General features: G+C 47.9%; 11 protein-coding genes and 1 non-coding gene across 12 annotated transcripts in view; 5 read left to right on the top strand and 7 right to left on the bottom strand.

Moving 5' to 3' along the window:
• Positions 1–4149, bottom strand: part of CND00680 (peptidase, putative) — a 5423-nt gene extending 1274 nt beyond the window's left edge. Inside the window, exons 1-13 of the mRNA XM_024656948.1 lie at positions 3942–4149; positions 3834–3885; positions 3098–3775; positions 2849–3046; positions 2699–2792; positions 2507–2633; positions 1877–2440; positions 1713–1805; positions 1552–1659; positions 751–1500; positions 562–703; positions 411–509; positions 1–353 (exon numbers count right to left, since the gene is read on the bottom strand). The exon at positions 1–353 is cut by the window's left edge and continues 1274 nt beyond it. Of these exons, the coding sequence (XP_024512685.1) occupies positions 1–353; positions 411–509; positions 562–703; positions 751–1500; positions 1552–1659; positions 1713–1805; positions 1877–2440; positions 2507–2633; positions 2699–2792; positions 2849–3046; positions 3098–3775; positions 3834–3885; positions 3942–4120 (3437 nt within the window). The 5' untranslated portion in view covers positions 4121–4149. The remainder of the gene's footprint in view (positions 354–410; positions 510–561; positions 704–750; positions 1501–1551; positions 1660–1712; positions 1806–1876; positions 2441–2506; positions 2634–2698; positions 2793–2848; positions 3047–3097; positions 3776–3833; positions 3886–3941) is intronic.
• Positions 4150–4225: 76 nt separating this feature from the next.
• On the top strand, positions 4226–5947 carry CND00670 (guanyl nucleotide binding protein, putative). The gene is made up of 6 exons (XM_570385.2): positions 4226–4421; positions 4461–4520; positions 4569–4740; positions 4783–5301; positions 5351–5423; positions 5468–5947. Exons 1-6 carry the CDS (start codon positions 4261–4263, stop codon positions 5722–5724), a joined length of 1242 nt encoding a protein of 413 aa, XP_570385.1. The 5' UTR covers positions 4226–4260; the 3' UTR covers positions 5725–5947.
• Positions 5938–7635, bottom strand: CND00660 (glycolipid mannosyltransferase, putative). The gene is made up of 4 exons (XM_570302.2): positions 7544–7635; positions 6990–7505; positions 6631–6942; positions 5938–6584 (listed from the first exon to the last, which is right to left on the bottom strand). The coding sequence occupies exons 1-4, from the start codon at positions 7590–7592 to the stop codon at positions 5956–5958; spliced, it is 1506 nt and encodes a 501-aa protein (XP_570302.1). The 5' UTR covers positions 7593–7635; the 3' UTR covers positions 5938–5955.
• A 404-nt stretch (positions 7636–8039) lies between these two features.
• On the bottom strand, positions 8040–8918 carry CND00650 (hypothetical protein). Its single transcript, XM_570303.2, has 3 exons — positions 8687–8918; positions 8466–8635; positions 8040–8412 (listed from the first exon to the last, which is right to left on the bottom strand). The coding sequence occupies exons 1-3, from the start codon at positions 8840–8842 to the stop codon at positions 8145–8147; spliced, it is 594 nt and encodes a 197-aa protein (XP_570303.2). The 5' UTR covers positions 8843–8918; the 3' UTR covers positions 8040–8144.
• A 1626-nt stretch (positions 8919–10544) lies between these two features.
• CND00640 (membrane protein, putative) lies at positions 10545–14833 on the top strand. The gene is made up of 17 exons (XM_024656947.1): positions 10545–10594; positions 10657–10668; positions 10752–10871; positions 10927–11063; positions 11115–11201; positions 11247–12122; positions 12183–12354; positions 12420–12590; positions 12647–12707; positions 12763–12859; positions 12918–12993; positions 13054–13143; positions 13215–13358; positions 13406–13435; positions 13485–13782; positions 13841–14441; positions 14499–14833. The coding sequence occupies exons 3-17, from the start codon at positions 10841–10843 to the stop codon at positions 14625–14627; spliced, it is 3000 nt and encodes a 999-aa protein (XP_024512715.1). The 5' UTR covers positions 10545–10594; positions 10657–10668; positions 10752–10840; the 3' UTR covers positions 14628–14833.
• A 132-nt stretch (positions 14834–14965) lies between these two features.
• On the bottom strand, positions 14966–17144 carry CND00630 (expressed protein). Its single transcript, XM_570364.2, has 3 exons — positions 16786–17144; positions 16577–16722; positions 14966–16517 (listed from the first exon to the last, which is right to left on the bottom strand). The coding sequence occupies exons 1-3, from the start codon at positions 17077–17079 to the stop codon at positions 15011–15013; spliced, it is 1947 nt and encodes a 648-aa protein (XP_570364.1). The 5' UTR covers positions 17080–17144; the 3' UTR covers positions 14966–15010.
• Positions 17145–17602: 458 nt separating this feature from the next.
• On the top strand, positions 17603–19419 carry CND00620 (glutathione transferase, putative). The gene is made up of 6 exons (XM_570305.2): positions 17603–17927; positions 17986–18395; positions 18448–18489; positions 18548–18616; positions 18717–18823; positions 18934–19419. Exons 1-6 carry the CDS (start codon positions 17717–17719, stop codon positions 18998–19000), a joined length of 906 nt encoding a protein of 301 aa, XP_570305.2. The 5' UTR covers positions 17603–17716; the 3' UTR covers positions 19001–19419.
• CND00610 (protein-binding protein, putative) lies at positions 19153–20439 on the bottom strand. Its single transcript, XM_570307.2, has 5 exons — positions 20345–20439; positions 20226–20273; positions 20007–20108; positions 19462–19940; positions 19153–19381 (listed from the first exon to the last, which is right to left on the bottom strand). The coding sequence occupies exons 1-5, from the start codon at positions 20381–20383 to the stop codon at positions 19300–19302; spliced, it is 750 nt and encodes a 249-aa protein (XP_570307.1). The 5' UTR covers positions 20384–20439; the 3' UTR covers positions 19153–19299.
• A 640-nt stretch (positions 20440–21079) lies between these two features.
• CND00600 (carboxypeptidase D, putative) lies at positions 21080–23497 on the bottom strand. The gene is made up of 7 exons (XM_570309.2): positions 22920–23497; positions 22586–22868; positions 22308–22534; positions 21950–22260; positions 21615–21891; positions 21376–21563; positions 21080–21322 (listed from the first exon to the last, which is right to left on the bottom strand). Exons 1-7 carry the CDS (start codon positions 23155–23157, stop codon positions 21200–21202), a joined length of 1647 nt encoding a protein of 548 aa, XP_570309.1. The 5' UTR covers positions 23158–23497; the 3' UTR covers positions 21080–21199.
• A 720-nt stretch (positions 23498–24217) lies between these two features.
• On the bottom strand, positions 24218–24313 carry CND00590. Its single transcript has one exon. It is a non-coding gene; the product is annotated as a tRNA-Glu (tRNA).
• A 472-nt stretch (positions 24314–24785) lies between these two features.
• CND00580 (alkylbase DNA N-glycosylase, putative) lies at positions 24786–27325 on the top strand. The gene is made up of 3 exons (XM_570311.2): positions 24786–25126; positions 25173–25410; positions 25457–27325. Exons 1-3 carry the CDS (start codon positions 24846–24848, stop codon positions 27155–27157), a joined length of 2220 nt encoding a protein of 739 aa, XP_570311.1. The 5' UTR covers positions 24786–24845; the 3' UTR covers positions 27158–27325.
• A 64-nt stretch (positions 27326–27389) lies between these two features.
• The window catches only part of CND00570 (transcription factor, putative), a 2170-nt gene continuing 2059 nt past the window's right edge, over positions 27390–27500 (top strand). The window contains exon 1 of the mRNA XM_570313.2: positions 27390–27500. This exon is cut by the window's right edge and continues 341 nt beyond it. The gene's annotated coding sequence lies outside the window, so the exon portion shown is untranslated.

Raw genomic sequence — 27500 nt, 5'->3', positions numbered from 1 at the left:
TCTCTAGTTTCGTCGCCTTCTCCATCTCTCTCTCCTTCTCCCTTTCCCCCCTCGCCCTTGTCGATTTCCTCCTGCCGTCGCTTCAACTCCTGCTCCACCTCCTTCTCCATACGCGCTTCCGCCTCTCTTTCCTCCTTGGTCACTTCCTCGACTTGACTCGCATCCCCTTCGCCCTCCGCATCATCCGCCGCTTTTGGCCTCTCCTTTTCGATCTTCCCCCACTCGCTAGCCAGGTCATCCATGGTTACGACCCAGGATATACGGAGGTTTTTGGTTTCAGAGGCTTGCCAAAACCTGTCAAGGTCGGCTCGCCATTCACCAACTTCAGGAGACCATTCGGGAGGTTGACGACGCTAGTAAGAAGTTGGTTTGTCAATGGGCTATCGGTGGTTGTGATGCTGATTGCTTACTTGTACGAAAGAGAGAACTTCTTCAGGCCGTTGCAAAAGCTGCTTGGCATAATGGACTACGAACAAGCCACAGTCATAAAAATTTCCTTGCTGGGGTACCTTTGATAGCCTGCGTTAGCTACGTTCTGCATAATAGCTCATATATGCTTACTTTGCCGTGCCAGTACTGCGCGTCTTCAGGCTCATAGTCAATATTAAGCTTATTCTTAGCTTCATACTGCAACCATCTTGAAAGATTGGTGCCAACCGCCCTGTGAGCGCCTCCAAGAGAATCAAAGGTGATAATCCATGTACTACTTCTGGGTCAGCTATATCAAGTTAAAATTGATTAATGACTCACCGGCCGTCTTCAAAATTGGCATCTTGTCCCTTGGACTTCCCCTTCTTCGCTGATGCTGAATTCTTTGCCTTGGCTTTCGCCCCTTCCTCGTCATCATCAACCACAGTGGTAACCATAGGTAGCTTGGCACCCTTTTCAACTTGATTCTGCTGCTGCTGCATAGCCAGCAGTGTCGGAGTGACAATAAAACCCCCAGTTCCCTCATCACCACTTCCATCCTTTTCATTTTTGGAGTTGGGCGGTCCATCCAAGTCAATTTCCTGCACTCCATTGCGCACGTCCTTCATCTCTATATCTTCGTCCCTCTCAGTATCTGTCTGCTGGCTCATGACATCGAGTGGATCTACAGACTGATCTCCTGGATGTGGGAACTCTCCATCGCCGTCTTCTGGTGCAGGCGTTAACGGTGACGACTGGAAAAAAGGAGATTTTCGAGTTTTTGGAGGCGTAAGAGATTGGGCTAGGGATCGCTTGGGAGACTGATTGGATTGCGCAGAAGGTAAACCAGGGGTTCCCTTTTCTTTTTCGAGCGATGCATCCTTGTGTGCTTGTGCCTCTGCGGAAAGTTCAGGTCCAGCTTCGATCTTGGGATCTTCCATAAGCTCTGAATAGTGATGCCCAGGACTTCCACCAACCATAGTTCCGGCTGTGGCGCGTGTGTTAGGACGAGAGATTTCTAGGGCAGGTTCTGGAGCACGGGGCCGAAGGATACCTCGAGGGTTGATTATGACAGCCAAGTACCAATGAAAGCTAACAGTCATTGTTTCAGTCTAAATGTTTCAAGTCCAGAAATGTACATACTGTTCATTGATTGGCACGATGATGAACCGCTTATCAAAAACATTCTTATTTCGAGTCCACCTCTGGACGGAGTTGTACGCTGGCCAGCCTTCAGATGTAGGTTTATTCCTGTAGTCTGCATCAGGACCGGTTCCAATTGCGGTTATAGGAAGCTGTCTTACCCTTTCGACTTGTTCGACAGTTTACCATAGAAGAACGAATTAAAAACATGAGTTTCCTCTCTTCTCGCATCGGTCACTTGACTCAACACATGCCTTTTTTTCACAATAAGCACTCTTTCTGAACAGCGATCTCAGATTCTCATAGAAGGAAGCGATGAACCCACCTTAAACCAAATTCCAGCAAAGTATCATTTAAGAACTCGCCAACCTTTACTCTGTACTTATCGCCCTGTGTGATGCTCACCGCAGCCTTTTCCGTTGGTGGATAACAGAAGTATAACTCGTTCTTGTTCGCTGGTGGCGGTTCCTTGGAGACGTGTACAGGTCTTTCATCGTCAGAGGAAATTTCTTCGATGAGCTTGTTAGTCGAACGACGTGAACTCCGACGAACGGGCACAACAGGTTGAGGGGCGCTGCACAAAATCGTCAAAACACGCCTTGCTGTTTGGCAGGAGAAAAAAACGTACAAGTTAAGTTTACTCTGATTCCGATCTCCTTGCTCTTCTTTCTTTTTACCTCTACCTCCCTTGGCGGCAGGTTTCTTCTCCTTTTCTTCTTTTTTATCGTCGATTCCGTACGGCCACGAGTCTATGGGGGAAGAGGCCCGACTTGCAATCCGTTTCTCGGCTGCTTCCGCCGCTTTGACACGTCGCTGAGCTTCATGACGGGCCCTAGTATCGAGGACTTGGGAGTTGCACGACTCGGAGAGCAGCTTGCAAGATGCTTGGCTATACATTCGCAAAATCCCATTAGTTATGCATATGGGGAAAACGATGAAAACAAATGGTGCTCACTCTAGCTCGTCGACTCGGCCAACCGCTTGAGATCTCAATCGTGACAAAAACGTATCGAGCCTTTGAGCAGTTTGCAATGATTTAGAAGGCTTTATGCAAAGTTGAACTGTGCCCTCAAAATTCAGTTCTACAAATAGAATAGTTAGCTGTAGGTTTTAGGAGATCACGGGATACGCGTTTATTCAGACGTACTCTTTCCGTCCAAAAGATTACTGAATGAATCACGATCGGTGTCGTTGGGGTTCACTTCGAAACAAATGAAAGGATGTTCTTGGCTTGTGCACAACTGAATATCCCGAAGTCTAAGCTAGAATATCGCGGACAGTTGACTGTATTACGAACCTGTATACTAATCATTTTCTTGAAATCAATTTTCCATGATGAGCCTCCGCCTTCACATGCCAATCTCAGCTCTTTTCCGTCAAACGTTATCCCGGTGCACCGCAAGATTGTGTTTGGGGAGATCCATGCAAGGTTGAAATTAAGTGGAACAGAATCACCGGGACTCTTTAGAACTTGGGTTGGCGCACGATTTGAAATCTAAAGCATATATCAGTATAACAACGCAGCAGCTCTCGCTCATCAACGTACCTTGACCTGATTTCCGTCCTTGTTATTCATCGGTCGCCGTTGCCTCTGCCCAAACCTCGGCGTCACCTGCTTCGTAAGCATATCTAACTCGGCAACACGCATCTCCTTTGTAATTTTGACCTCCCCATGCGGCATATACTCGACTTCATCGTCATTTTTGGCCGCACGAGAAGGTTGAGGATGCCGGGCGTCGCGATGATTCCCGAATACATCTGCAGCTTTCCCCTTGCCTTTGAAGGGATTTGAATTTGTCCCTTGCTCTCCACCTGTGCGTCTTGTAGGTTGGGCGCTGGAGGGTTCTTTGTTCGGTAATTCGACAAGAACAGGGACATCATCTTCTGTTTCATCAGGCTTGTACGCCCTTCGTACCGGGGATCCCTCAGCATCATCACTATCATCATGTAAGCCAGCAGAATGAGTGCCCCGGGCATTAGCGAGTAGTTGATTCCTTGACAGAGAGCGGGTATTTGAGGTGCTGGCACGGGTGTTCTGTTGGGTAGGAGTGTTGAGTTCTCGTGAGCCGGAAGCCTTGGGGTTGGAATAGAATTCGCTTTGTGGTACGGCTTTCGCAAGACTTGCTCGACCTAAGGCCGCTCCTTTCCTCTGACTCGCACCGTATGGAGAGTATCCGTTTACAACATTGGTCATTCTGGCTCTCGCTCGAGTCATGCCGGCCTCCTACAGGTTCAGTCTTTGGTCAGCTTGACCATTAACAGACGACGATATAGAGGCGTACTTGTCTGTTTTGCCCAGCCATCTTCTTTCTGCCAGAGCTGCCACGTGCTTCTCTACAGCCCAGTGAGGATAAGTTTAGAGCTCTCTATGAGCGATGTATGGCACGCACTCTTCTGGCGTCGCCACATGTGTTTCTTCTTCGACTTCACTTGACGCTGCTCGCTGCTTTCCCTTCCCCCTTTGCGCCCGTGTGCTGGAAACTGTGCTTGATGAAGATGTGGATGGAGTAGAGATCTTGGGAATATGATAGGCGGCGAAGATGTCGTCGTGGACCTCGAGCTGCTCCATTGGAAGGGTTTGGGATGAAGAGATAGATGATAAGATCCACTAAATTACTTCTTGTTCGCGGTTGACGCGTTTTCGTCAATGTCATGCGTGACTTTCACCGGCTCTTCAATAACTCTCTTCGATGACTTTGAACATATAACATGGAAGAACAGCACCATGGACAAGAACAAGATCAAAATCAACAGCAGCAAGCGTATGCGCCACCAGAATATAGCTTCGACAATGCCTCTCTCTATGCCTCCATAAATGCAGCATCCCTTTCCTCACCACTCGAAAACAACTTTTGGAGGTCTGCCAGATGGTACGTTTAACCATCGAAGATCTTAAGCTAAATATCTAGGTCGCCAGATGGGTCTGCTGTACTTACAACTACGGAGGATCGCTCGTTTCGCATACACACGTTGGTCTACGTCTACTAATACTGCGTACGGTCGCTGATATCTTCCAGCCTGAGTGAGACCAGCCTCGGTACATTCGACACCCACCAATTCAAGCAGCCCGATAGTATAACGTCATCAATATGGTTTCCGACCGCCTCATCTCTGGTTCCGGAGAGCTTCTGCTTTGTGGCTGGGATAAGGGACAATCCTGTCAAGCTTATCGATGCGAAGACCGGCAATGTAAGTCAGCCTAAATGGAAGTTGGTGCTGACAGACTTCCAGGTGAGAGCGAGCTACCCCATCATAGACCATCGAGAGCGATTCATATCGCCGTACAGTCTTGCCTTTCACCCCTCACTCTCTAAACTATATTGCGGCTGCTCTTCTTTCATCGAAATTATTGATCTCACTTCATCATCGTCTACCCGGCTCAAAACGACTTTCACAAGGTCGTCCAAGGATGGGCAGAAAGGAATCATCTCGGCACTTGCTTTTGCACCTGATACCACAGGGAGTTTTGTTGCTGGAGGGTACGATGGATCCGTAGGGATGTACACGGAAGACGGGGATTTGGAAGGATGGTTGGGTGGACTGGAAGTTGGGGGTGTGACGCAATTATCGTACCACCCGCTCAACCCAACCCTTCTTTTTGTCGCTTCGAGGCGATCAGATGTAATCCAAGTATATGATATCCGTAACCCCTCTCAGCCGCTGCATAGTCTCCCGAGAAAAGGGCGGACAAATCAGAGGTTATGGTTTGATATAGACGTTTGGGGCAGATGGCTGGCGAGTGGTGATGAGGTGTGTTCTTTCTATTAATTATTTATAATGACATTCTAACCAGCTGTAGGAGGGGTTAGTCAAGGTCTGGGATATCATCAGTCCGGAGGTGCCTGTTGTGTTTGAGGAAAAACTGCATAATGGTGAGCGCCCAACTTGTATTTACACACTACTGACGTCAAGGAAGACGCTGTCAGCTCTGTTCAACTTCACCCTTACTACCCTCTCCTTTTAACATCTTCAGGCTCCAGAAATATGACTGCTTCAGGTTCAACGCTCGATAACGAATCGAATGAAGGCTCTCAATCAGATTCAGATTCAGATTCAGATGACTCAGGTTCAGGGCTTGAGAACGAGGGTAGTGGGGGTATGACTACTCCGATAAGCAACATTAAAGATTCGACGATGAAAATATGGTCGTTCTTACCTCCAGCGTCCAGCTAGGTGTTTCGTGTTGCCAAATTACATGGGATGGAAATAGCTGGCTTCTTCAAGCAGGATGTTGCCCGTCCAGTATGGCATGTGTCTCAGTTGCTTGAGCCTATTGAAAGGCCGGGCATGCCGGTCGCCCCTTGCATTACATTTCTGCGACCACCACGCAGCTTCTCATTGGAGACTCAAGTAGCAGTCTATATATAACTGGACATATGCATAACAATATATCTATGAGCTTACTCAAACCCCCCATACCATCCAAATAACGCCCAACCCACCCGCTGCAAAACCCATTAATCCCAGTCCACCCCAAATTAGCTTATCCCCAACTTGAACATGCAAATCACCCATCGCTAGCGCATCCCGACAAGCCTTCTCAAGCTGCGTCCCCATCGTAGCCAAGGAAAAGTTTTCGGCGATACGGGTTTGAGCACTCTGAGAGATAATGGAGCGTTGGGAAGAAGAGAGATGGAGGAGAGTGGTCAACGCTGGTGCCCATTCTTCAGCTCGGGGTGGTCGTAGGAGACCCGTGCCGTTCTCAGCATTGGAAGGGATGGAAAAATCAACGACGGTCTCTACCGGACCGCCGGTATCGCATGCCAATACGGGTAATCCGCAGGCCCCGGCTTCGATGGGGACGATACCGAAATGCTCGTTGGTGGGTGTGTACAAGAGCGCTAAGGTAGAAGGAGAAGTAAGGAGATGGGCACGCTGGGCAGAGGAAAAGTTGAGGAGGAAAATGATTTGCGTGTTGGGAGAGATTGGAGAGGAAGAGGGAATGGTATGATGTGATAAGGAGAGGTTAGTACAGAGGTTTTGGAGGTGGAGAAGAGTTTGGGCATTGTCCCGTTGATCAGGGTCGTACCCCCCTGGTTGCAATTAGCTTCTTAACGGTCAAAACGTAGTATGACTTACCACCAACGACAAATCGAAGATTTCTAAACTCTTCCTTTGAGATGAGATCATCGTCACGAAGTTTTGCAAAAGTCCTTATGGCTAGGTCCACATTCTTCTTCGCCTCAAACCTGTTAAAAGAAATGATTGTAGGTCGATCGGATTGAATAAGGTTGACGCTTCCATCCTTGACATCAGAAGAAGTTGATGTGTAAGAAGATAGGTCGATACAAGGGTAGACCACTCGGCGAGGTTTCTGGGCGAGAGAAGGGAAAGCGAGGGCAAAAACGCGAGAAGAGAATTCAGAGTTGGAGATGATGATGTCCGATTGACCTGTCATACTGGTCAGCCACGGCATAATGAATGTGCGGACAACCCACCAGTCGTATACTCCTCGAGCTTGTCGATAGGCCACCGGTACATGCGCTTCAGTATGCCAACCCCTTTTCTCTCCACCACGGCCTTATCTTTGCCCACATCGATCTCCCATCCTCCGCTAAGCAGTTTGTCGGGGAAATGACAGTAAAATACGATCCTTGTCCCGCTAACAAACCTCAGAAGCGGCACAGCAACACTTTGCTGATCGACAAAGAAGATATCGAACCCTTGAAGAGGCGAAAGAGGGTTGGCAATGGATGGCGGACCGGGTAAAAGAAGAGACGTGAGGAGAAGGACAGCAAGAAGAAGGGATCGGAGGATGGAGAAGAGGATGGTGAATGGGAATTTGGGGTGGAGTGATCGAGGAAGGGACGATCCGAGGACATGGACTGGAAGAGTGCCATCTATAGTCTCTGGAAAGCACCGAGAAGGATCATGCCTCGAAGTGAATATCGTGACATGGTGGCCTTTGTTTTTGAGAGATAGAGCCGCGTCCACTACGAGACGCTCTGCCCCGCCTTGCCGAGTTAGCATAACACGAGTCAATCAGTCTTACCTATTCCAAGGTCTGGATGTATGAACCCTATTCGGAGGGGGCGGCTCATTGTGGAGGACCAGTTGTAAAGGAATAGAGGAGTAAGAGTAAAAGACCAAGTACGTGAGACGATTAAGGAGCAGTTGAGTACTGAGCCTCCACCTCATCACAAAGTGCGGTGCCTGGTATACGTCGGATCTCGGGGGCGACAGTTTGGCCCAACAATGATTCAGTTCGTCATTTACTTGCTTGTCTGACATACTTGTTGTTATTTGTTGATGATCATTCGCTCAATGGCACTTCATGGTTGGCGGACGGATAGCTTGTGAGTGGTCTGCTGCTGGTTCTTGTGTAGCTTTAACTAATCCTTGCTTGTTGCTTTCCGTCTTTCCTCTAACCCGCAAAACATCATCTCAAACTGCAGCCCTAGTGCCGGTGTTCGTTGCAGTAAGACAGACCCGTATTGGACAAAATCGACAAAGGCAAGCGTACTCTAGCAACAATCGAGAAACAGTATACAAAGATAATATGCATCACATCATCAACTATGAATAGGCTTCAACTGACCGTAATACTACGTTACCGAATATAGAGGGTATGCACGTCTTGCTGGCTCCAACACTTAAAGGATGGAAAGGAGACCGCCGAGAAGCGAGTCGAGGATGATGCCAACATCGATGAGAAGGGCCTTGACGAGGTAGAGGACACCGGCGAGAATAGCGTCAACACCCTTAAGGATGAGACTGAGAGCAATGTCAAGCTGGTTAACAAGGTTGGAGACGCCAGGGATGTTGATGAATTGGCTGGGGATCTGCTGGACGATGCCGACATTAACGGTCTGAACAACGCTAGAGAGTGCCTGAGCAACAGCCTCCTTGTCGTCATCACGGCTGTAAAACAAGGTTAATACAACGGCAATGACTACCAAAATGAAAAGGCCTACGCAATAATCTCACGACGCAAGTAATGGATGCTAGCACCGGCATTGGCGCTGGCGCTGGCGGAAACGTCAATACCGAGCTGGCCACCGCACCAGTTAAAGGCATCAATGACAGTGTTGAGACAGGCCTCAACATCCGCTTGAGACTGGCGGGGCATGGCGGCAGCAGCATTCTGTAAAGCTCATCAACAAAAGCAAACCGAACCGACCAAACCATGACGTACAACCCTAGACTGGACTTCATTGACGACAGAGAGGACGTTAACCTCCTTCTTGACCAAGTCGGGGGAAGAAGCGATAGAATCCTTCTCAGCGAAGGGGGCAGCGAAGACAGAGCCGACAAGCGGAAGAGCGGCAACGATGATAGAAGTAAAACGCATCTTGACAATAGTTGATGTAGTGGCTATAGAACACAAATATTTAGAAGAATGAATGAATGTGTTTATAGAGAAGAGATTAAAAAGATTTGTTGGTGAGGAAGAGAAGAGAAAAGAATCTTGAATTCGTCGGTATATATATGTCGAGGAAGGTGGTCCGGGCGCGATGTTGGTGCAACTTCCGTTTCTTTAGGCGCACTGCCAAGAGCTACTAGAGGTAGTTAAATGGGGAACTAAAGGAGGGTCTGACGAGAAAGCCGTAGAAGAGATCCAAGCGACCACGCCTCCATTGGCTGACGTGAATAGTGAAACGGCTAAAAATGATCTCTCACCGCTAGAAGTTGTAGGATATTTCTATTTCTTCCTGCCTAGAACTTCGTCGTTCCTTCCTACGCGTCTCTAAATCTTCCTTTCTCCAGCCGCATCAATCAGGATGATGAGCTGCATCTTCGGGCCGGTCAGGGCTGTTAACGGCGATTGTAGGGGGTACCAGGCGACGAAGCAGGCGCTCAAGGATGAAACGCACATGTTGACGGTGGAGACCGACTGACAACCTTCTTTCTATTGCTGGGAGTGGTAAATTGTTCACCAACAACCCCGCATCGGTGCTCATAAGATGGACAAGGTTGCTCTTTATCATATTCAATACATGAGGGAGGAAAGACTTTCAATAAGGGCTGATGTTAGAGAGCAAAAGAGAACTCATCTACTCTCTCTACTTGGGCTGTCAAGACCTCTACAAAGCATGAGCACATACCAAGGAGGCGGCCACATCCTTTCAACGCATTTTGGCTTGCATGGAGGCGTTGGAGAATCCCAAAAAATATTGAGAGCAGATTGCCAAGGTTATTATCCTTTACGAAAAGGAGAGAGAAGTGTTCAGCACTTGACACTGAATCCTAGTAAAATAGCTGGTTGGGTATCTAAGCGGTAATGTTTTTCACCTTACCGATAAGCACTCGCCTGACAGTCCTCTGGGCGAACTCGGATTGACCATGTGAGTCTTTGTCGACTGGAAAGACATGTGTTATCTTCCTGAGATCTGGGATCTCCTCGCTGTCAACTTATGGCTGTGATGATAACCCCCCTTCTGCTGCACCCACTGTACGAGCATATCAGGGTAAGGACCAGGATAGGTCCATGATATCGCCTCTCTTTATCTGTCCCGCATATCATGTGATCAAAGTGCATGAAGAAGACGTCGATGAGGAATGGTTCACGTTGTCTGATAAGCTTCGACCTGATGCAGAGTGCTTTGGGATATATCGTTTCCCATTTGACCGATAGAATTCGGCCGGTGGGTATCAGGACGAGTTCCGGTTGGACTCTTACATAAAACAGATAATTAATTACGAAAGAAGGAGCAATAAAATAAAGCCAAAAAAACACTAAAAATAGCAAATTTGAATTATACATATATATGTTTTTGGGATATTCACCGCTGTTTACTTTACCGCCGGTTTTTTAAGTTTGGTGACGAGATGAATTTGCGGGGCTCCTTGTTGGCGTCTCTCCATTGTCAATTCCGTCAGAACATCCCACTTTGTCCGCCGAACAATTATTTGTACTTCTGTGCTTCATCACTAACTTACCGTGTCCTGTCGCATTACACAACATCCGAAATGGCGTCCATGGCAGCATGGCTGTCCGTCTTTCAAAATGGAGACAGCGATAGCGGGTGGCCGATTTTTGGAGAACCGGGTGAAGATGGTGGTAATGGCACATCACCTCTGCCCCCAGGAAGTGGACCTACACGTGAGTCAATGAGATAGTCCATATGACTGTTTGTAACCTGGCTGATTTCACTCGCTTTGTAGAGAAATTTAATGGTATGTCGCCTTCACAGAGCAGCTCCCCCGGTGCTACACTGTCATCTACATAATGGTCGCAGTCGCTGACTAAATTTCACTAGGCCCATGGTTTTCTACTCAGCTAGCATTGTCATTATCAATCGGTGTAACAAGCTTCTTGCTCTTCTGTTTTCTGAGAACTAGATGGGAAATGGTATATATGGGGAGAACAAAGCTCAAAGGTAGTCGTCATTGAGTTTGTCTGCGATAAGAGCCGAATGGCTAACCTATGGGTAGACTTTTCGCCTATATCTGCTCATGATCCAGACGCCCACTATACTCCCAGTACAAACAGGTTCTTTGGTTGGATTTTGCCAACATTAAAGACGTCCGAATTCACCGTCCTTCAAACTGTCGGGTTGGATGCCGCTGTTGTAAGTCGCCGATGTATGGCCTTCACGAGACGAAAGCTTATATTAGGTTAGTTGCTTCACTTCTACCGAATGTGCTTGAGCCTCTTCGGGGTATCAGCTTTACTGGCCCTGGTTGTTCTTATACCGCTCAATCTCTTCGTGAGTCTATCATCGAGTCCGCATTGCAGCCGCTAACGAGAGCAGAGACACGGATCAACAGACTCGGGAGCCGAGCAACCAGGTAACAACGATACTCTGGCATGGAATGGGACATCGTCCTTCTCCCCTCACCAGTTATTCAATACCACATCTCCTCATGCCAGAAGTAGCCTGTACGATCTCCTTCTTGACCCTACTACGTCATCTACCATCCATCTCATATTCACCTACCTCTTCACTTTCCTCTCCCTCTCATTCTTTCACAAGAACTTTCACAGTTTTGTCCTATCTCGCCAAGCATTTGGATTACAGCTCATTCACTCTATCTCGGCCCGCACAATCCTCGTCACTAAGCTTCCCACCCACTTGCGTGGCGACCGCGCCTTGGCCGAGTATTTCGAGGCGTGTAACTTTAACGTGGAAAGTGTCAACATCTGCCGCGATGTGGAGCCGCTCCAACGCGGCTTGGAAAAGAGAACATTGGCTCTGACAAAAATGGAGGAAGCATGGGCTGATTGGGTGGGCAACCCCGCGAAGAAAGGATCAGGCTATGACCCGCATATCTACTCTGGCAAGAGCACCCCCCAAGGACAACATGAAGGCACCAGAGAAGGCATGTTGGTGGATGTCGACAATAGTGAAACCAACGATACGGCCTCCTTATTATCTACCGCTCCCCAAACATACGGTACCTCTGAAGACACTGAGGCCAATTCCCATCCTCACGCTCACGTCCATATCCAAACCACTCGACCACGACCTACTTTCCGACCCCGGTGGTTTGGTACCAAAGTCGATGCGATTGAGCATTGGGAGAAGAAGTTCAACGCTGCCGATGAAGAAGTGAAAGAGATGAGGAGGACCGGCAGATTTGGCGCTACGCATGCCGCCTTTGTGACATTTGAAGATGCCCGCGATGCTGTAAGTTGGCCATCAGTCTCGACTTTATTTGAATCATAAGTGACCCATGGCAAACTGTAGCAAGTTGCATGTCAGGTAACGCACTACCCGCATCACTCCCAGGCAGTCACTACACCGGCTCCCGAACCTCGCGATATCGTATGGCAGCACGTCTCAATGAGTATTAGGGAGTCCCAAATCCGTGATTTTATCGTCATGGGCATAATGGGCGTCTTGATCCTTACTTGGATTGGTAAGTCCCATAAGCAATTGGATCATGGCTAGATGATTGTACGAGCTGTACTTACGACAATGCAGTGCCGGTATCTTCCTTGGCAACACTGATGTCCTATGAGGAGATTAAGAAGATCATGCCTTGGCTCGCTAGATTCATTGGTTCTTCACCAAGGCTTGCTGCGATCGTGCAGAACTCGTTGCCATCATTGGCTTTAATTACTTTCAACGGATTGTTGCCTTTCTTGCTGGAGTGTAAGTGGGAATTCTGCCTCTGTGGACGCACTTCTAATGAAAGTGGCTTGCTGCAGGGTTAAGTTATATGCAGGCATTCAAGAGCAGGAGTGCAACAGAATACTCTTTAATGAAGAAGCATGTCGACCTCACCTCGTGACGTAGTTACGCGACTGACATTGGATCGATCTAGGTATCACCTCTTTCTCCTTATTTCCGTCCTTCTCATCTTCCTGTTAACCTCTACCTATTGGGCATTGGTCAGAGACCTCGTTGATACCCCTATGAAGGTAAGCGTGGCCCTTCTTGAGCACGGATAGAATGGTGCATACTGAGTTTCGACCGTAGATCCCCGAGAAACTCGCTCGGGCATTGCAAGGATCGAATGTCAGAAACTTCATGGTCTCATATGTCATGCTTCAGGGTAAACACTTTCAAGACTGCCATCAATTGAACGAAATGCTAATAACTTTTCTCCTCTTAGCTCTTGGTTTAATGCCCCTCCAGCTCCTTAACCTTGGTCCTCTATTCTCTCTCGCTTTAGCCAGAGCATTCTGGACAAAGACTCCACGAGGTTCGTATCCTCATTATCGTTTCTATCTAATCATTCAGTGAATCAAAACTCACGCTATATTGCACTTGCAGACTATGCGGAAGCTAATGCACCGCCTATGCTGAATTATGGCTGGGTGTACCCGCAAGCCTTACTGGTGTTCACTATTACTCTGGTATACAGTGTAATGAGTCCCCTGATACTGATTTTCGGGGCTATTTACTTTGCTATGGCATGTAAGTATTGAAGCATGCGACACATGCGGATTGCTGATTGTGCGCAGATTTGGTATTTAAATACAAGCTTCTCTTTAGTGAGTGTATATCACAAAAGAGTAACGTCGGTCACTAACAGTGTTACAGTCTACTTCAAGCCTTACGAATCGAACGGTGAAGCTTGGAGGATCACTTTTGCTCGAACTTTATGGGCCCTCATCATATTCCAGCTCTTCATGACTGGCCTCTTCTCTCTTCGAACATACTTCTGGGCATCTGCGATTATGGTTCCCCTCATCGTGTATACCTTGTGGAAAAGCTGGATGATGTGGCAAGATTTCGGCCCGCTAAGCGAGTATCTGGCCATTAGCAGCATATGTGAGGTTCAGAGAGGCGAAGGGGTTCATGGAATTCTGGGCGTGGACAGTGTCAGTCGAAGCCAGAGGTGAACGCCTTCTTTCCTGAGGATGTGCATAGCTATTTACAGCTGACGACCGTCTTAGCATGATTAATCACCGTCGGTACGCTATGAACGACGAAACACTCTATGTGGCGCCTTCCGATTCCCGAACAGACTACTCCCAACCACCCATGAATAACTTTTACTACAGTGTTCTAAACACTGGCCGACGGCGATACGCTCACCCGGCTTTAGACGGAAGCTTGCCAACACCCTGGTTACCGGCCATAAGTAAAGACGATGGAGAAGGCCATAAAGGCAGGGGTACCAAAGCAGTCGTGCTTAGTTTGAGAAGGAAAGTGGTGAAGCGCCTCAGAGGACATAGAGGGGACGAAGGTATCAGCGGAAATGGAGCGGCAAGTATGGAAGGGAGTCATGAGACGTTGGCGATACCAGAAAGTTGGACACGTGGGGGATCAGATACAGCACACTCACCAGGGGCCTCACCTTCGCATGCCCAACAAGAGTCATACCCTTCCTCTAGCCTTTCCACCAACCCATGGGGTGATCCTTCACCCACCTCTTCCCTTCCAAACACCCGTAGCACACCAACACTGAAGAAATCTTCTTACAGGGCTGGTACGGGACCAATCGCGTTACCGGAGGAAGGTAACGTCTGGGAAGACGATGAACCAGAGTCTCCTGTAAGTACCACTCTCCTCCTCGTATCCTTACAGCACATGTCATTAAACAAGCCATAGTCCACGTACTTCCACAACAGGGAACGAGGAAGGGCGTCTAGCAACATTGATCAAAGTGCGATCGGAGTTAGCGAAGTTGGTCAAGGCAGCAGTGCACCTGTACCACCCGGAGTTGGTGGAGCCCTCTAGACGTGACCTGATTTTGAACGAATTGCACCTTGTTTGGCTTCTACAATATGCAGCTTTCTTCATTTGATCGCGTAGGGGATATGTCCACATCGATTTCCAATGTCTGATAGAACATCAAGGTTACCATCCTCAATTGATTTCAACTGATGATGGAAGCCTTCGAACTTGACTGTCAAGCTACTGTAGCCTTTATGCACTTGTTGTAACAGTACTTGCTGTTTATTCATTACAGGACAATCCAGCGATTAGCATTGCCATTCGAATTGACTATAGCAAGCCTTCTGACCATTACCACAGTACCAAGTTCTCTTTCTAGCCCTTCAAATCTTCATTTATGATAAGGGACTATGCATTTGCCAACGATTATGATTTGTTGCCACCCTCTAGTTTGTGCTAGTCCTTTCATCCTGAAGCTCTTGCTCCAGTATCTGATTCAAACTCTCCATATCCCACTCTGAAAGTTTCTTCCTTTTAACAACCTCAATCTCCCCGTCTTCCTTGTTCCCTTTGGCATCTCCAAAGAACATCTTTGCCAATTTATCATGTTCTTCACTCCCTGCCAGCACGAGACTAACCACTTTCTGTGTTTCTCCCTCTCCACCTTCACCAACTGAGGCATCGACCACCGCATCAGTACCCAACCTCCCCAACCGTCCTGTAACAGTATCGTAAAATCCCATTCTCTCCCCTACCCCCTTATTCTTCCTCTGCGCTTGCGACAATCCTTGCACATCTAGCCCTCCCAACATATACACTGTCTGCAGCTGTGGCAGATGTAAACCTGTTACAGACGATCTCGCCGCAAGCAAAATGGGCGGTGCCACACCTTCCGCCACGGGCGGGATACCGATTCTTAACACTTCCGGCGTGAGGAGCGAAGTAGACACGCCAAGCGAAGCCAACGCCTCTCCGAGTTGATCGAGAGACGTACCCTCCGGAGGGAGGGCGAGCGCGTATTTTCCCGGCGGAGGAGGGGACGTAGCGTGAAGCAGAGCCAGGGTTTCGAGGATGTAGCCTTGCGATGAGGATGACGAGGAAGCCAGCTGATCTTTTGGTTGGGACGTGAAGCCTGTAAGGTCAGACGTAGGGGTTAGAGGTGCAAAATCGCCTGTCTCATGGTCTATGAGAATGACATGATGTTCCGGTTCTTTTTGTTCTTGCCCTTTTTTCTCCCCCTTTCCTTTGGCGGATTTACCCAACTGTGGGCCGTCATTGGGAGATACGCCGATCGCCTGTAACAACCTCTCTCTAATCAATCTTTTATTATCCGACGCCGATGGCGAGAAATCCAGATCCACAACTCTATTACCTCTCCGTACCCACCCACGGGTCTTGACAAACCGCTTAAACTCCCTACCCATCGTTGCACTCGTCCAAACAGTGTTGATCCCATTCCGTCTCTTGGCAAAATCTAACGTTCCATCACGGGTGATCGTGATCCCCAAAAGCTGGGTTATGGCGTGTACAATAGGTGGGGGGTGACGGATCAGAGGGTGTCGGTAGAGGTCCCGAGAAGTTGCGTGTCGAGAGGGGAGGGATCCAACCATAGTATCTGGTTCGTCCAGGAAAATGTGAGTGAGTTGGGGTGTGTCGAGGTTGAATTGCACGGCAATCTTGGCGGTGGAGATGATGATTGGCGTATCGGGTAACGCCCATGCGGGGGACTTTTCGCCTTTTGCCAATAACGTCTTGGGACTGAGCAAGGAAAACAGAGGCGAGGAAGAGGATGAAGAGGAGTATGGTGAAAGCGTTTGCAGGTGGGAGAAGATTTGATGGGCGAGGTGAGGAGTTGGGACGAGAATCATGACTTTTGGGCTATTACCTTTGCTTTTACCCCGGGGTGATGGACGTAGGGCGAGTTCCAAAGCAGCTATTGCTAAAGCCAGTGTCCTAAATAAATGAATTAGCGCATACCGACAGCGTCTCCCTATTACAGTATCAAGACCTACTTGCCACGCCCCATCGCATCTCTCAGATAGACTTCATTTCCTGAAAGCACCGCCAAAAGGAAGAGCCGCTGTGCAGGGGTAGGGTCCTGCACATGCGGAAAGCCCTTCGCAAGTTGTTTCAGTATAGGAAGGGATACGCCCAGCCCCTATATCTTTGGTCAGCTCTACAGTTTGTCTTACTAATGGCAAAAACGAGAGAAAGCACTCACGGTCCATGAGGATAATTGCGGTATTAGGACATCCTCTGTGGCCTCCTCTTCTTGACTAGCGTCCTCCTGGACAACTTTCGGCTCTATCGTTGTGTCTACAGTGGAAGCTTCGGTCGCGTAATTCCTCAGTGATGGAATAATCTGCGCATGATGTGGATGATCGATTTTCCGAGATGTCGAAAAGCTAAAGGCAAGAAGAGGTCGGGAAACGGCGTGCGCTGGTGCTACAGTTCTCCCTAATTGGGGGGCGCAGCGAGGTACAGCACGAAGAGTATTGGATGTCCTTCCCAGCATCTAATGGGATATACTAGGGAGGTAGTGTTATTATGAGCAACAAGGAAAGAGTAAAAAGGCAGAATATATATATGTTGCAAAGTCCAAAAATCAGCGCCGACGGACTTCTAGTTTTGATCATCGCTCCGTCGTCTGTCTTTGGTCTCCCAACAACAACGCCGTCCAACAGCTTGTCCTTGTAATACTTTTGCATATCTTACCCTCGACATGCCCACCTGCCAAATATACTTTGATGCATTCTCATAGTAACCAACACGTGGGATCAAAATGCAACCAAAAATAACTAAGCTATAGAGTATTATACAAACTTGCGCTTATTTATTAACAACAACTCTTCAGTATAACGGTTAGAGTATAACCGCTTCTCAGTGTCTGAATCTTCCAGTCCTGTTCGCGGTAGACCAGGTTCAACTTCCTGATGGAGAATTATTAATTTTTGTCCTTGTAAGAACGCTATAATTTTTTATATCCTTGAAGCGAAGTGAACCGGCTTGTTCTTATTTAATTATTAAAAGATCTCATTTCTCGTTCAGACGGACGAGAACAAACTTTTCGCTGTTTTCAAACTCGCGGTGTCCGAAAGTGGAGGCTGTGGGAGCGGAGATAACAGCCTACTCCACTTTTCTGTGGCAAAGTGATGATGTCATCAGCAGATGCTCCACCGTGTGACGCACTCGCCCGTCGGCCCCCGGTAACTGTCGAGTCGTTTGCGATGACGGGGTGGCATGGCTCAGTTGCAGCGTGTTTCAATCCATTCCTACATTTACCTTGTCTCATCCCATTATATTCCACAATGCCTCACCAAATCACCCTCCACCACCTCGACCTCTCCCGCTCAGACAGGATCTGTACGTCCATTTCCATTCTTCGTCTCGTTACTCCTTGCGCAAGGCTAACAGCATCTAGTCTGGACTCTCGAGGAACTCAACCTCCCATACGACGTTCGAGTCCACTTCCGTCTCCCCACTCGCTCAGCTCCTCCTTCCCTTCATAAAGTGTCCCCTCTTGGCCGCGCCCCAGCCTTGATTCTTGACGACAAGCTCCTCACCGAATCAGCATATATCATTCACACTCTCCTCTCTCTTCCCGAGGTCCAGCAAGCCGCTCAAAAGGGAGAGATTGATGTTCAGGTAGAGAACACTAATGATGATGTGTTTTGGAGCCATTTCGCAGAAGCGAGTATGATGAATCTCTTACAAGGGATGGCGACTGTTGGTGCGACATCCCAAGGGTGGTTGTCGGGGAAAGTACCTGGGTTGCCGGAGATGTCAGAGGATGAGAAGAAGGGGATCCAAAAATACTCTTCTTGGCTCCAAGTGGGTCAATTTTCAAGCCTTCTGATATTCTCGGCTAATTTCTATCGTGTAGGATGGGTACTTCCGACCTAACATTCAGTCTACTATCGACTTTGTATGTCCCCTTACAACACAAGCTTTCATCAATGCGCTACTAACTTTTCTTTCCATAGGCAGAGAATTTCCTCGCCAAACAAGATGCTCCATTCTTCTCCGGTACCTCCAAGCCCGGAGAGGGCGATGTAAGCTCCTGCCCCTTTCTATAACATACAATGATTACGATCCGTCCAACACCAAACGAACGAACCAACAGGTAGATAGAACTGACCATCATTAACCTAGTTCATGATGTTCTTCGCCATCAACTCCTTCCTCGGTGGGTCGCGAGCTGATATGGGATTCAAAGTCGGTCCCAACTTGAAGAAATGGTACGACACTGTACTTTCCAGGTAAGTTCAGCTCTCTAGACCCACCACAGCATTCAACCATTCTGTGGTCCATCCCTTTGTTCAAGAGCTAGCTGTGCTAACGGCTTTTCAATCTTTTTACTATGATGTAGGCCCGCAGGGAAGAAAGCTTTGAAAAGATTGAAGCAGGAGGAAGAAAGTGCCAAGGCGAAAATCTAAACTCGAATTCAATCGGTGGTATGAAAAGATATCATGTAACGGAGGAATATGGGCTTCAAATCAATGCAACGGAAAATAGACCTTCATCCCATCTTCTCTCATTTCCACGCCATCCATCTCAAGACATCAACTTTGTAAGACAGACAATTTATTCATCTTTACGCATCAAGTATATCAGAAAAGTAAATACTGTACTGTTTATTTCTTCATCCATTATTCTCAGATTATCTGTACAACTTCACATGTCACCCCCCTCCACATACAAGCTTGTAATGGATTTACAGCTTCGAGCGCTGGATTCAGTGATTACGAGGAAGCTCGACAACTTGATCGATCCCTTCGTAAGGTGGAATATTAAGCTCGTGCTTCTTGCCCAGCTCGCTACCATACTCATTAGCCCATCTATCTCTTTTTCACTCCGAGTTGCAATGCAAAAATGAAAAACAAAAGAAAGAACTCACTCTGGAACAAACCTTCCTCCAAGCCAATGCTGCCCTTTAAACGCTTTCACTCCCTCTTTCGGCGCCGTCAAACTTACAAGCACCTCCGGCTCAAATGTCTCTATCATCTCCTTCCCCCCCTTATCATCCTCCTCCGTCCAAAGCGGCTGCGGACCATCCGTCACCGACCATCCCGAGGGAATATCCACCGAAACTATCGGGATCTTTTTTGATACACCTTTGATCGCTTTCAACACTTGATCAAAAGGCTTCCTCAATGGCGGCTGGAAGGAGAATCCAAAAATGGCGTCGAGAATGACGTCGGATTTAGCGAGTTCGGTTTGAAAGGCGTCAACGTCTTTGAGGATTGGGATATTGAGGTTTTCGCACTGTTTGACAAGGCGTTGGAGAAAGTCTTTGGAAGAGGGTTTAGGGAGGTAGACGGTTGGGGTATATGAGAAATGGTGCAAATGTCGAGCCGCTACGAGGCCGTCTCCACCCTACAGCAAAGTAGTTTGATCAGCCAAAGCCAAGTTTCGACGCAAAGAACAAAGTGGCACTCGTACCTGATTACCAGGCCCACAAGCAACCATCACATGCTTATGTTTCGTGGGCGGAAAACTCTTCGCCAAAGCCTGCGCACATGAGAGACCAGCAAGCTCCATCAACTGCAACGAGGTGTCAGACACATTCTCGACCCATTTTCAACGTATCATTCAGAACTTCGATTCATTTTCCTTACGGTCAAATGGAATGGAGAGGTAAAATGTGATGAGGAGACTTACCTGATCAAGGGAGAAGGCTCCAGAAGCTGACATGAGCTCCACATCGATCTAGGTATCCCAAACGTAAGGTCAGCGGGAGGGTTTGTACAGCTAACGACCACTATGGTGACCAGACATACTTGCTGAGCGAGTTTCTGACTAATGTATCTGATAGGCATCTTGTATATGTGTACTTTTGTTAGTAGCTGAAGGAAATATAATTAATCAAGGCAAAGATCGAATGAATCAACAACAAAGATAGCGCTGGTGGGAGACGACGAACACAAGTGGAGGCCAGCCTGGACGTCATCTCATCGGGGATCTGGGTAAACTGTTACGTAAGTTTGTGAGTTCGCATGAGCCTCATCAAGCCTCAACTTTCTTGAATCGGTTCCCGTCACTTCGGTTAAAAATCCTCTTAAAAATCCTCTTCCGTCTGCTGATGCCGTTGTTCCTGTCTCATCTGGTTTCTGGTTATCAAGGGCAGCAGCGATAATTGGGTGGACAATTGATAATTCCAACTAGTCACTCTATTAAACTACTGTTACTGACGGATCCTGAACTTTCAACCTATTACCTGTTCATCTCACGTAGCATTCGACGGTGGATAATAATGGATGATGTTCAGTGCCCGGCAGTTTCGTTGTATCTTCCTGGAAGTGCGTTATTTATTGTTACTGCATCGCTATCATTATCAATCCTTAGTGCAGGTTTCTACCGGCTGCATGGGATGCCAATGATGAGTAAGTTGTTATCGTGCTGAGAACTACCGCAAGGACCCTGCAGTATGCCCCATAACGGATAAGACATGTATCGACGGTTACAACGCCATAATTATAACAAGAAACAAAATGTTCGCCATGCCCGATCGAGGATAAAACAACTTGCATAATCTTCGCTTCCATTCCAATAGTAATTTTCCTAAGCTTTCAAAATGAACTGCACTGCAGCTTGGAGGACTAACCAGTCAAAACCCAGGTGGATAGAAGAGATTTTTAGAGTCTGTCTACATGACGAAGGAGCCACTGCAGGTGCCTATAAGAAGATCGCGGTTGGTATTGAGGCTGCATGTGGCCTGATTGAAAAGTTTCAGCCCACATAAGACCTCGCTCATAGTGCTAGACTGATGTGTCAGTATTTTATTGTATCAGAACATGTAGTGGGGACTCACCTGAATGCCCATCACACCCTGAGGACCGGGGTATCCATCGAAGCCGTTACTCTCAAAGATAGATGACCACTGGGTGTCGACAATATCGATAAAGATGTCTTCCGAGGGGGGTGACTGGAACCCAAGATATCCATTCCAAGTCATATTCTGAATAGCAAGAAGGGTGCCATTGGTGATAATGACCATATCTGGAACGAAATTCAGAAGTGTGTAAGATTTGTTTGAACAGTAAAACTTACCATAGTCACCATTACTTATCAAGACCCTATTCGTAGCCTCGATAACTTGAGGCAAGACCTTTTGGATAGGATCCAATGACAAGTCACCCCTACCTTGAGGTCCTTGTTCTATGCCTCCAACAAAGACCGCCCTGGTTGCACAAGCAGTCCAGTCAATATGTTCGGGAGCGTGAATAGCGGCTTTAACGTCAGATCTGTTGAAGTAGATGCCACCAGGGGCATAGCTGAGCTGAGTAGGCATACCGAGGACGTCCCACAGGAGAGGGCACATGAGATTCTGTATACAATCACGATTAGTGACAAGACCCAAAAGGTAATCATTTATTTCAGCTCACAATTTCATAAATGTCGAAACAAGGGTTGATCCGTAAAGCCATATTATTGACGATGTCGAAGATGGCACACGTTATGTTATCGAAATCATAGTAATCGAAAAACAGAGGCGGCTGGTTTTCAGTCGGAGGAAACGTAAGGTACCTCTCGATATATTCCTTGTAGCCGCAGAACTCGTGAAGATCTTTCAATTCAGCCATGGTAGTTTTGTTAAAGTTGAAAAGGTTGGCATTGGCTTCGACAAAAGGATAAGTAGTGATCTGTTCTTGCACAAAGACAGATTCGCCGATAGTAGGGTCGTACATAAGGGCCCCTATTTGATTCAATACAATGCTACGCTGGAAATGCATTACCACTTACCAGAAAGATTGTAATATGTTTTGTCTTGCGCGTCCAACATTGCCGCGCCGATATAGGGTACATAGCGACCTGCATATGATTCTCCTGTGACATAAATTTTAAAATTTTTGATTCCAAAGGTATCCTGGAAGTTCTTGAACCATTTGATAAAGTCCTGGGCAATCTCTTCTTCTGTCGTAGCCTTAGGCGTACCGATTGAGAACCCAGTGCCAATAGGTTGCTCTACCCTACACCACAAATAAGGCTCGTATTGAACTGAGTTGGTGAAAAAGACTCACCAGAGCATGTTGGTCAAATTTACCCATGAGTAGGGGTTGATAACAGGCGCATACGTTCCAGGTTGCCAAGTCCATAAACCGTTCTCTTGGAACCATCCCTCTAGAGAGCTACATCCGGGACCACCGTTGAGCCAAATTGTGAGATCATCGGAGTCTTCTCCCAATTTCGGCTGGAAAACGAAGAAAAGGGCTTCCGACTGGTTGTTGTAATCGATAGGTATGAGGCCGCTGTAAACCTCACCAAGGTCGAATGGGACCTCAGGAAGTGATTCGATGAGGAATTCTGAAATAGACTGTAAGGACTTTGGTAGTCAGTAGAGAAAGAGCTACATACCGGAAGTTCTGTTGTTGTAAAACTTCCTTTTTGGGTGCCTCTCCAGGAGTGCACGGCATTTTTCCATTTTCGACGCGTCACTATTCGACGCGTTGTTAGCGGGAGCCTCCTTTTTAGCCTCTTTTGCGGCAAGAGCGGCTGGTCCTCGACCACGCAGAGCGGAGGGATCACTGGCGGCTTCGATGACCGAACCCAGAGCGATAGCCAACAAAGCAGTCGTTACTACTTTGGACCACATGGTAGATTGTTGTAGCGTACGTAGATACTAGGATCCAAGGCAGAGCGTGGTATTAAGAGACGACGCCCACAATATGTTGACTAAAACTGAACGACGAGACAGCAATGGGGACTTTGAGGATGATCGATAGGGTAGTATTTATACATCCTAAATTCACACCTCTTGAGGATCTTCTGTTGCTTTGCCGCCAGAGATGGGCTATGTGCGATAAGTGCATTCTTTCCAATGGTGACAGTTGATTGAAAGGAGTGCCAGATCTGCAATGGGCACGGATGCGATTGGTGTTGGTTGCGGTCTTGTGTACCGGGTATAGGCGCTGCTTATTGGTGGTCAGAACGCAGGTGCAATGGATGTACGGTAGGTGTATGGGGGTTTTCTAGAGTCGATCTTCACGGGTCCCCATTATGCAACAATCCTGCTTTATGACCGACGGACGACGAGCCAAGCCTGCGGTCCTTCCGTCTCGACCGAAATTCGTTCATCCCCTATTTTAGATCTGGCCTGCGCCCAAAATATCAACGTTCTTGCTCATCCCCCGGCAAAAGTGCTTTTGTCTGGCAAAATGGCAAACGTCGGTCGTGTGACGTCTGCCCACAACACTAGTCATGCTTTCTGCTGGCCTTGTACCATCATTTCGACAACAACGCAACAAAGAATAGTTATGCAAATACGAAGACGGTCGCAGGTCCGGTGTACGGAAAAAGAGAGTTTTTGGTGTCAACAGATCTTGTCACAAATAATAATATCCCCAAATCCATTTCAAATTTACTTATTTAATTATTATGTTCTTTCAGTATTTTTTTAGATCGGTTTCTCAGGGACCCCAGGTGTTTGTCTGGTTTTGCCAGGCATGCGTATACTTGGATATTTTTCTGGGTACTCAGTCATACTGCAGCTTCGATACTTACGAATACCACTCTTACGAATACCACTGAGTGGCTGGGAGGACCACGCTTTCAAGCGTGTTGGTTGATTGTTGTTACATTTTGTAATGGTGGCGGAGCAAAAAGTGGCAGGACCAACCGAACATATGTAACAAATATGTACAGAAAAAAGATAATTCTCCATCAGGGAGTTGAACCCTGGTCTACCGCGAACATGACTGGAAGATCCAGATACTGAGAAGCGGTTATACTAACCGTTATACTAATGAAGAGTTTTCTGTCAAATGTATTTCTTAGCTACATTATGTGATATATCTCAGATTTCAGATTCACTGGTTACTTTTTAATATGACGAGCCTAATGATGTCGATTACTTACCAGATGGAAAGTCACTCAAGACTGTGGGCGTGTCAAGTTGGAGACGTGGGAAGAACATTGAAAAATTTGCTAACCGCCGTCGGTAGGTGATCCTAGACTAAACATGAACGAACAACAAGGAACAGTGGCCGGTCTGAAGTTTCAATTCAAAACGCTCATCATCAGGTAAACAGCAACCATAATAACAACGGCGATGCCGGTGGAAATGGTGGTTTTTTGTAATCAAATTCCACCTGGAAGCATTAACGGAATCAATTATTTTGTAATAAACAATTTGAACCGCACACGTGCATTATTACAAACCGCCTACTACCGTAGGAGTACTCCACCACAACCAACCACATTCCCTCCACTCCTTGCTCACTCCTGTATCTGGTAATGTTCTTCAACTCCTCTTTCTTCTCATAACCTCTTTCTACCCTTACAATGCCACCCTCAACCCATCCTCAATCTCGCTCCAAACCTCTCCTCAACATGGACTCCGACCCGGCGTCATGGCTGAACTTCTCTCTTCCGCCACGCGCAAGATCAGGCGCGGGTGTCCCCGGCTCTGGCGTCCCTGGTCCACCACGCAGGAGCAGGAAAGGTGGCGAGGGCTGGCGAGGTGGGGTATTGAGTAGAGAAAAGTACCTCAATGCTTCATTCAAGTTTGTCTTAAAACCGAGCGAGGCGTTGTCTTATGGAGCGCATTTCGCTGATCCAGATATGTAAGTTGCCACTTGGCTGTAGAACGTAGTCTCACGTGTATGGTAGATCGTTACACTGGCCCAACATCTTGCAGATACTTGTCCCGACGTTCAGCGCGCTGTCAGTAGCTCAAGGGTATGTATCCGAGCCGCATGCTGAAGGTGGTTATACATCACATGATTTGGAGGAGATGGGCGAGGAAGCAGCAGAGCGGCGGCGGCGGATGGAGGAGGAGAAGCGGGGGAGGATGTGCCCTATTTGCTTGGGCAAACCAGTGGCAGGGAGGATGACGAAGTGTGGACATGTAAGTGTTGTTTATTTCTAGAAGGGGTTACGCTGACACCGATCAGATCTTCTGCTTTCCCTGTATTCTACACTACATCCAACTCTCTGACATTCCGAAATCTGCGAAATGTCCGATATGTGGAGATATGGTCCAGTCAAATGCGCTCAAGAGTGTAAAGTATCTCGACGCAGAGGCAATGTTAGAGTCTTCCACGCATGCCACCAGTGACGCCTTCGAAGCTTCACTCGAAGAAGCCAAAAGGCTCGATTCGGGAGATCGTCATGACAAACGACATCGACTTCACATGCGCTTGATTCAACGTCCCCAGATGACTACTCTTGCTTTGCCTTCCTCTTCGACCTGGCCTTCCGACGCTGTACCCCCGCACACCGCACCGTGGTATTTCTTGCCCGATATTATCACTTATAGCCGGTACATGCTGGCTACACCTGAGTATATGGGCAAGGAACTAGAACGGGAGATGAAAGAGTTGGGGGGAGAGTGGGAACTGCTAAGAGGGGATGAGCTGGGAAGGGTGTTTGTCAAGGCTGCGATGGACAAGGTTGAGCGGCAGATGATCAAGGTGAAAGAAGAGCTTGAGACGGAGTTGGTTAGAAGGTCTGAGAGAAAAGGAAGAGAGGCGTGGAGTTCGGCGATCGGCGGGGATAAGAAAGAGAAAGAGCAACAGAAGGAGAGGGAAAGGAAAGAGCAAGAACGGATGAAGCGAGAGAAACAGCAAGACATTGGAGCGGTCCCTGTGGAATTCCTTGCGAACCAACAAACTACATTTGATAACTCTGCCAATATAAATATCCCTCCAAATCTCCCTGTCGAACCGAACCCGATGCCACCCATGCCTCGAGATAAAAAATCTCGTCGCCGACTTAACCCTGTTCCACCTCCTCAGTCTGTCCCTCCTGCTCCGTCATACTACTTTTATCAATCCTCCCTTGGCGCAAATGTATTCTTACATCCACTCGACATCCGCATGTTGCTCGCCCACTATGGATCATACAATCTCTTTCCTTCCAGCATGACCTTTGAAACAACGGGCTATGATCCTGGGACGATTAACGACGATCTCCGTAAACGGTGCAAATACCTCTCTCATCTTCCTCTCGGCTCCGAAATTGTCTTTGTTGAAACCAATCTGGCCGAACTTGTCTCCTCTACCATCCTGGCCCAATTCGAGCAACCTCTCAAAGCGCGTAGACAAAAACGCAGAGACAAGGTGCGAAAGGAAGATCGGGCAAAACAAAAATGGGAAAAGGCCGAACGGTCAAAAACGGCAGAGGAGCTACAGAGTGTCAGGAGCGTACCGAGCGCGTTTGTGCGCGGTGGGGTGGAAGAGGATAGGGAGTTGGAATTGGCGTTGGCAAGGTCGGCGGTGGAGTTTGAGCAAAATTTCCCGGTGGCGTACCCCCAACCTGGGATAGCGTCTTCCCCACCTCGATCGGGGTCTTGGGGTCAGACTCCAATCCAAACCCAGAGCGAGAGCCAGCAAGACCAACAGAGGAGTTTTGCAACAGCCCTTCATCAGAGGTACGACCCTTCTCTCTCGAGGTCGAGGAGGGAAGTCGATCCCGAGGTGGATGCGTTGTGGCAGCAGTTTGAGTCGACGGATGTGCATTTGGAGCCGAGTATGGGTGCGAATGCCGGCGCGGGTACCGGAGCAGGTGTGAGAGAGAGTGAGAGAGGGAATGGGAGGAAGAAGAAGGAAAAAGGAAAAAAGCTGATCTTGGGTGGGGGTGGACGTCGGGCGTGAAAGATGGGTCAGAAGTCATAAAGTATAGTCATTAGATAAACTATCATATCATCAGTCTGTTGTTAAGCATTTTTGAGCAGCATCTTATCTTCTCTGTCGCAAGAGGTCTCCGCAGCTGCAGCTGAATTACCACCTCGGTATGGTCTTATATAATTACGTAATGTAGATGGCCCCCCGGCGGCGCCGATGCTGTTGCATGTTACTTCGTTGCTGCAGCAAGAAACAACCGATCCAATGTCCAGCCCTTACCATCTCCAACGGACTCGCACGGCAACCTTCATCTTTCACTACTCTATAAGTAATCCCCGTATAACTCTACTCATTCAACCCTAGTCACACTACA

The sequence above is a fragment of the Cryptococcus neoformans genome (assembly GCF_000091045.1).
Source record: "Cryptococcus neoformans var. neoformans JEC21 chromosome 4 sequence".
Taxonomy (NCBI): domain Eukaryota; kingdom Fungi; phylum Basidiomycota; class Tremellomycetes; order Tremellales; family Cryptococcaceae; genus Cryptococcus; species Cryptococcus deneoformans.
This window is presented reverse-complemented; position numbering and strand designations above follow the sequence as displayed.

Bases quoted from the DNA above. Each gene is read 5' to 3' on its own strand.
- CND00650 (XM_570303.2), bottom strand. From the start codon at position 8,842: ATGCGTTTTACTTCTATCATCGTTGCCGCTCTTCCGCTTGTCGGCTCT. The intron at 8,636-8,686 runs GTACGTCATGGT...TGAGCTTTACAG, and splicing joins ATGAAGTCCAGTCTAGGGTT to AATGCTGCTGCCGCCATGCC. The intron at 8,413-8,465 runs GTAGGCCTTTTC...CTTGTTTTACAG, and splicing joins TTGCGTCGTGAGATTATTGC to CCGTGATGACGACAAGGAGG.
- CND00670 (XM_570385.2), top strand. From the start codon at position 4,261: ATGGAAGAACAGCACCATGGACAAGAACAAGATCAAAATCAACAGCAG. The intron at 4,422-4,460 runs GTACGTTTAACC...CTAAATATCTAG, and splicing joins TTTTGGAGGTCTGCCAGATG to GTCGCCAGATGGGTCTGCTG. The intron at 4,741-4,782 runs GTAAGTCAGCCT...ACAGACTTCCAG, and splicing joins TCGATGCGAAGACCGGCAAT to GTGAGAGCGAGCTACCCCAT.
- CND00610 (XM_570307.2), bottom strand. From the start codon at position 20,383: ATGCCTATCAGATACATTAGTCAGAAACTCGCTCAGCAA. The intron at 20,109-20,225 runs GTAAGTCTCCTC...ACCTCGTTGCAG, and splicing joins GAGCCTTCTCCCTTGATCAG to TTGATGGAGCTTGCTGGTCT. The intron at 19,382-19,461 runs GTGAGTTCTTTC...TGAGTATGGTAG, and splicing joins GGAGGAAGGTTTGTTCCAGA to CGAGCTGGGCAAGAAGCACG.
- CND00620 (XM_570305.2), top strand. From the start codon at position 17,717: ATGATGTCATCAGCAGATGCTCCACCGTGTGACGCACTCGCCCGTCGG. The intron at 18,396-18,447 runs GTGGGTCAATTT...TCTATCGTGTAG, and splicing joins AATACTCTTCTTGGCTCCAA to GATGGGTACTTCCGACCTAA. The intron at 18,617-18,716 runs GTAAGCTCCTGC...TCATTAACCTAG, and splicing joins CCAAGCCCGGAGAGGGCGAT to TTCATGATGTTCTTCGCCAT.
- CND00640 (XM_024656947.1), top strand. From the start codon at position 10,841: ATGGTATATATGGGGAGAACAAAGCTCAAAG. The intron at 12,591-12,646 runs GTAAGTGGGAAT...GGCTTGCTGCAG, and splicing joins GTTGCCTTTCTTGCTGGAGT to GGTTAAGTTATATGCAGGCA. The intron at 13,144-13,214 runs GTTCGTATCCTC...TTGCACTTGCAG, and splicing joins CTGGACAAAGACTCCACGAG to ACTATGCGGAAGCTAATGCA.
- CND00580 (XM_570311.2), top strand. From the start codon at position 24,846: ATGCCACCCTCAACCCATCCTCAATCTCGCTCCAAACCTCTCCTCAAC. The intron at 25,127-25,172 runs GTAAGTTGCCAC...CGTGTATGGTAG, and splicing joins CATTTCGCTGATCCAGATAT to ATCGTTACACTGGCCCAACA. The intron at 25,411-25,456 runs GTAAGTGTTGTT...GACACCGATCAG, and splicing joins GGATGACGAAGTGTGGACAT to ATCTTCTGCTTTCCCTGTAT.
- CND00630 (XM_570364.2), bottom strand. From the start codon at position 17,079: ATGCTGGGAAGGACATCCAATACTCTTCGTGCTGTACCTCGCTGCGCC. The intron at 16,723-16,785 runs GTGAGTGCTTTC...CCAAAGATATAG, and splicing joins CGCAATTATCCTCATGGACC to GGGCTGGGCGTATCCCTTCC. The intron at 16,518-16,576 runs GTAGGTCTTGAT...TCATTTATTTAG, and splicing joins GATGCGATGGGGCGTGGCAA to GACACTGGCTTTAGCAATAG.
- CND00660 (XM_570302.2), bottom strand. From the start codon at position 7,592: ATGAGCCGCCCCCTCCGAATAGGGTTCATACATCCAGACCTTGGAATA. The intron at 6,943-6,989 runs GTGGGTTGTCCG...CCAGTATGACAG, and splicing joins GCTCGAGGAGTATACGACTG to GTCAATCGGACATCATCATC. The intron at 6,585-6,630 runs GTAAGTCATACT...AATTGCAACCAG, and splicing joins TCTTCGATTTGTCGTTGGTG to GGGGGTACGACCCTGATCAA.
- CND00600 (XM_570309.2), bottom strand. From the start codon at position 23,157: ATGTGGTCCAAAGTAGTAACGACTGCTTTGTTGGCTATCGCTCTGGGT. The intron at 22,261-22,307 runs GTAAGTGGTAAT...TGAATCAAATAG, and splicing joins AACATATTACAATCTTTCTG to GGGCCCTTATGTACGACCCT. The intron at 21,564-21,614 runs GTAAGTTTTACT...ATTTCGTTCCAG, and splicing joins GATAAGTAATGGTGACTATG to ATATGGTCATTATCACCAAT.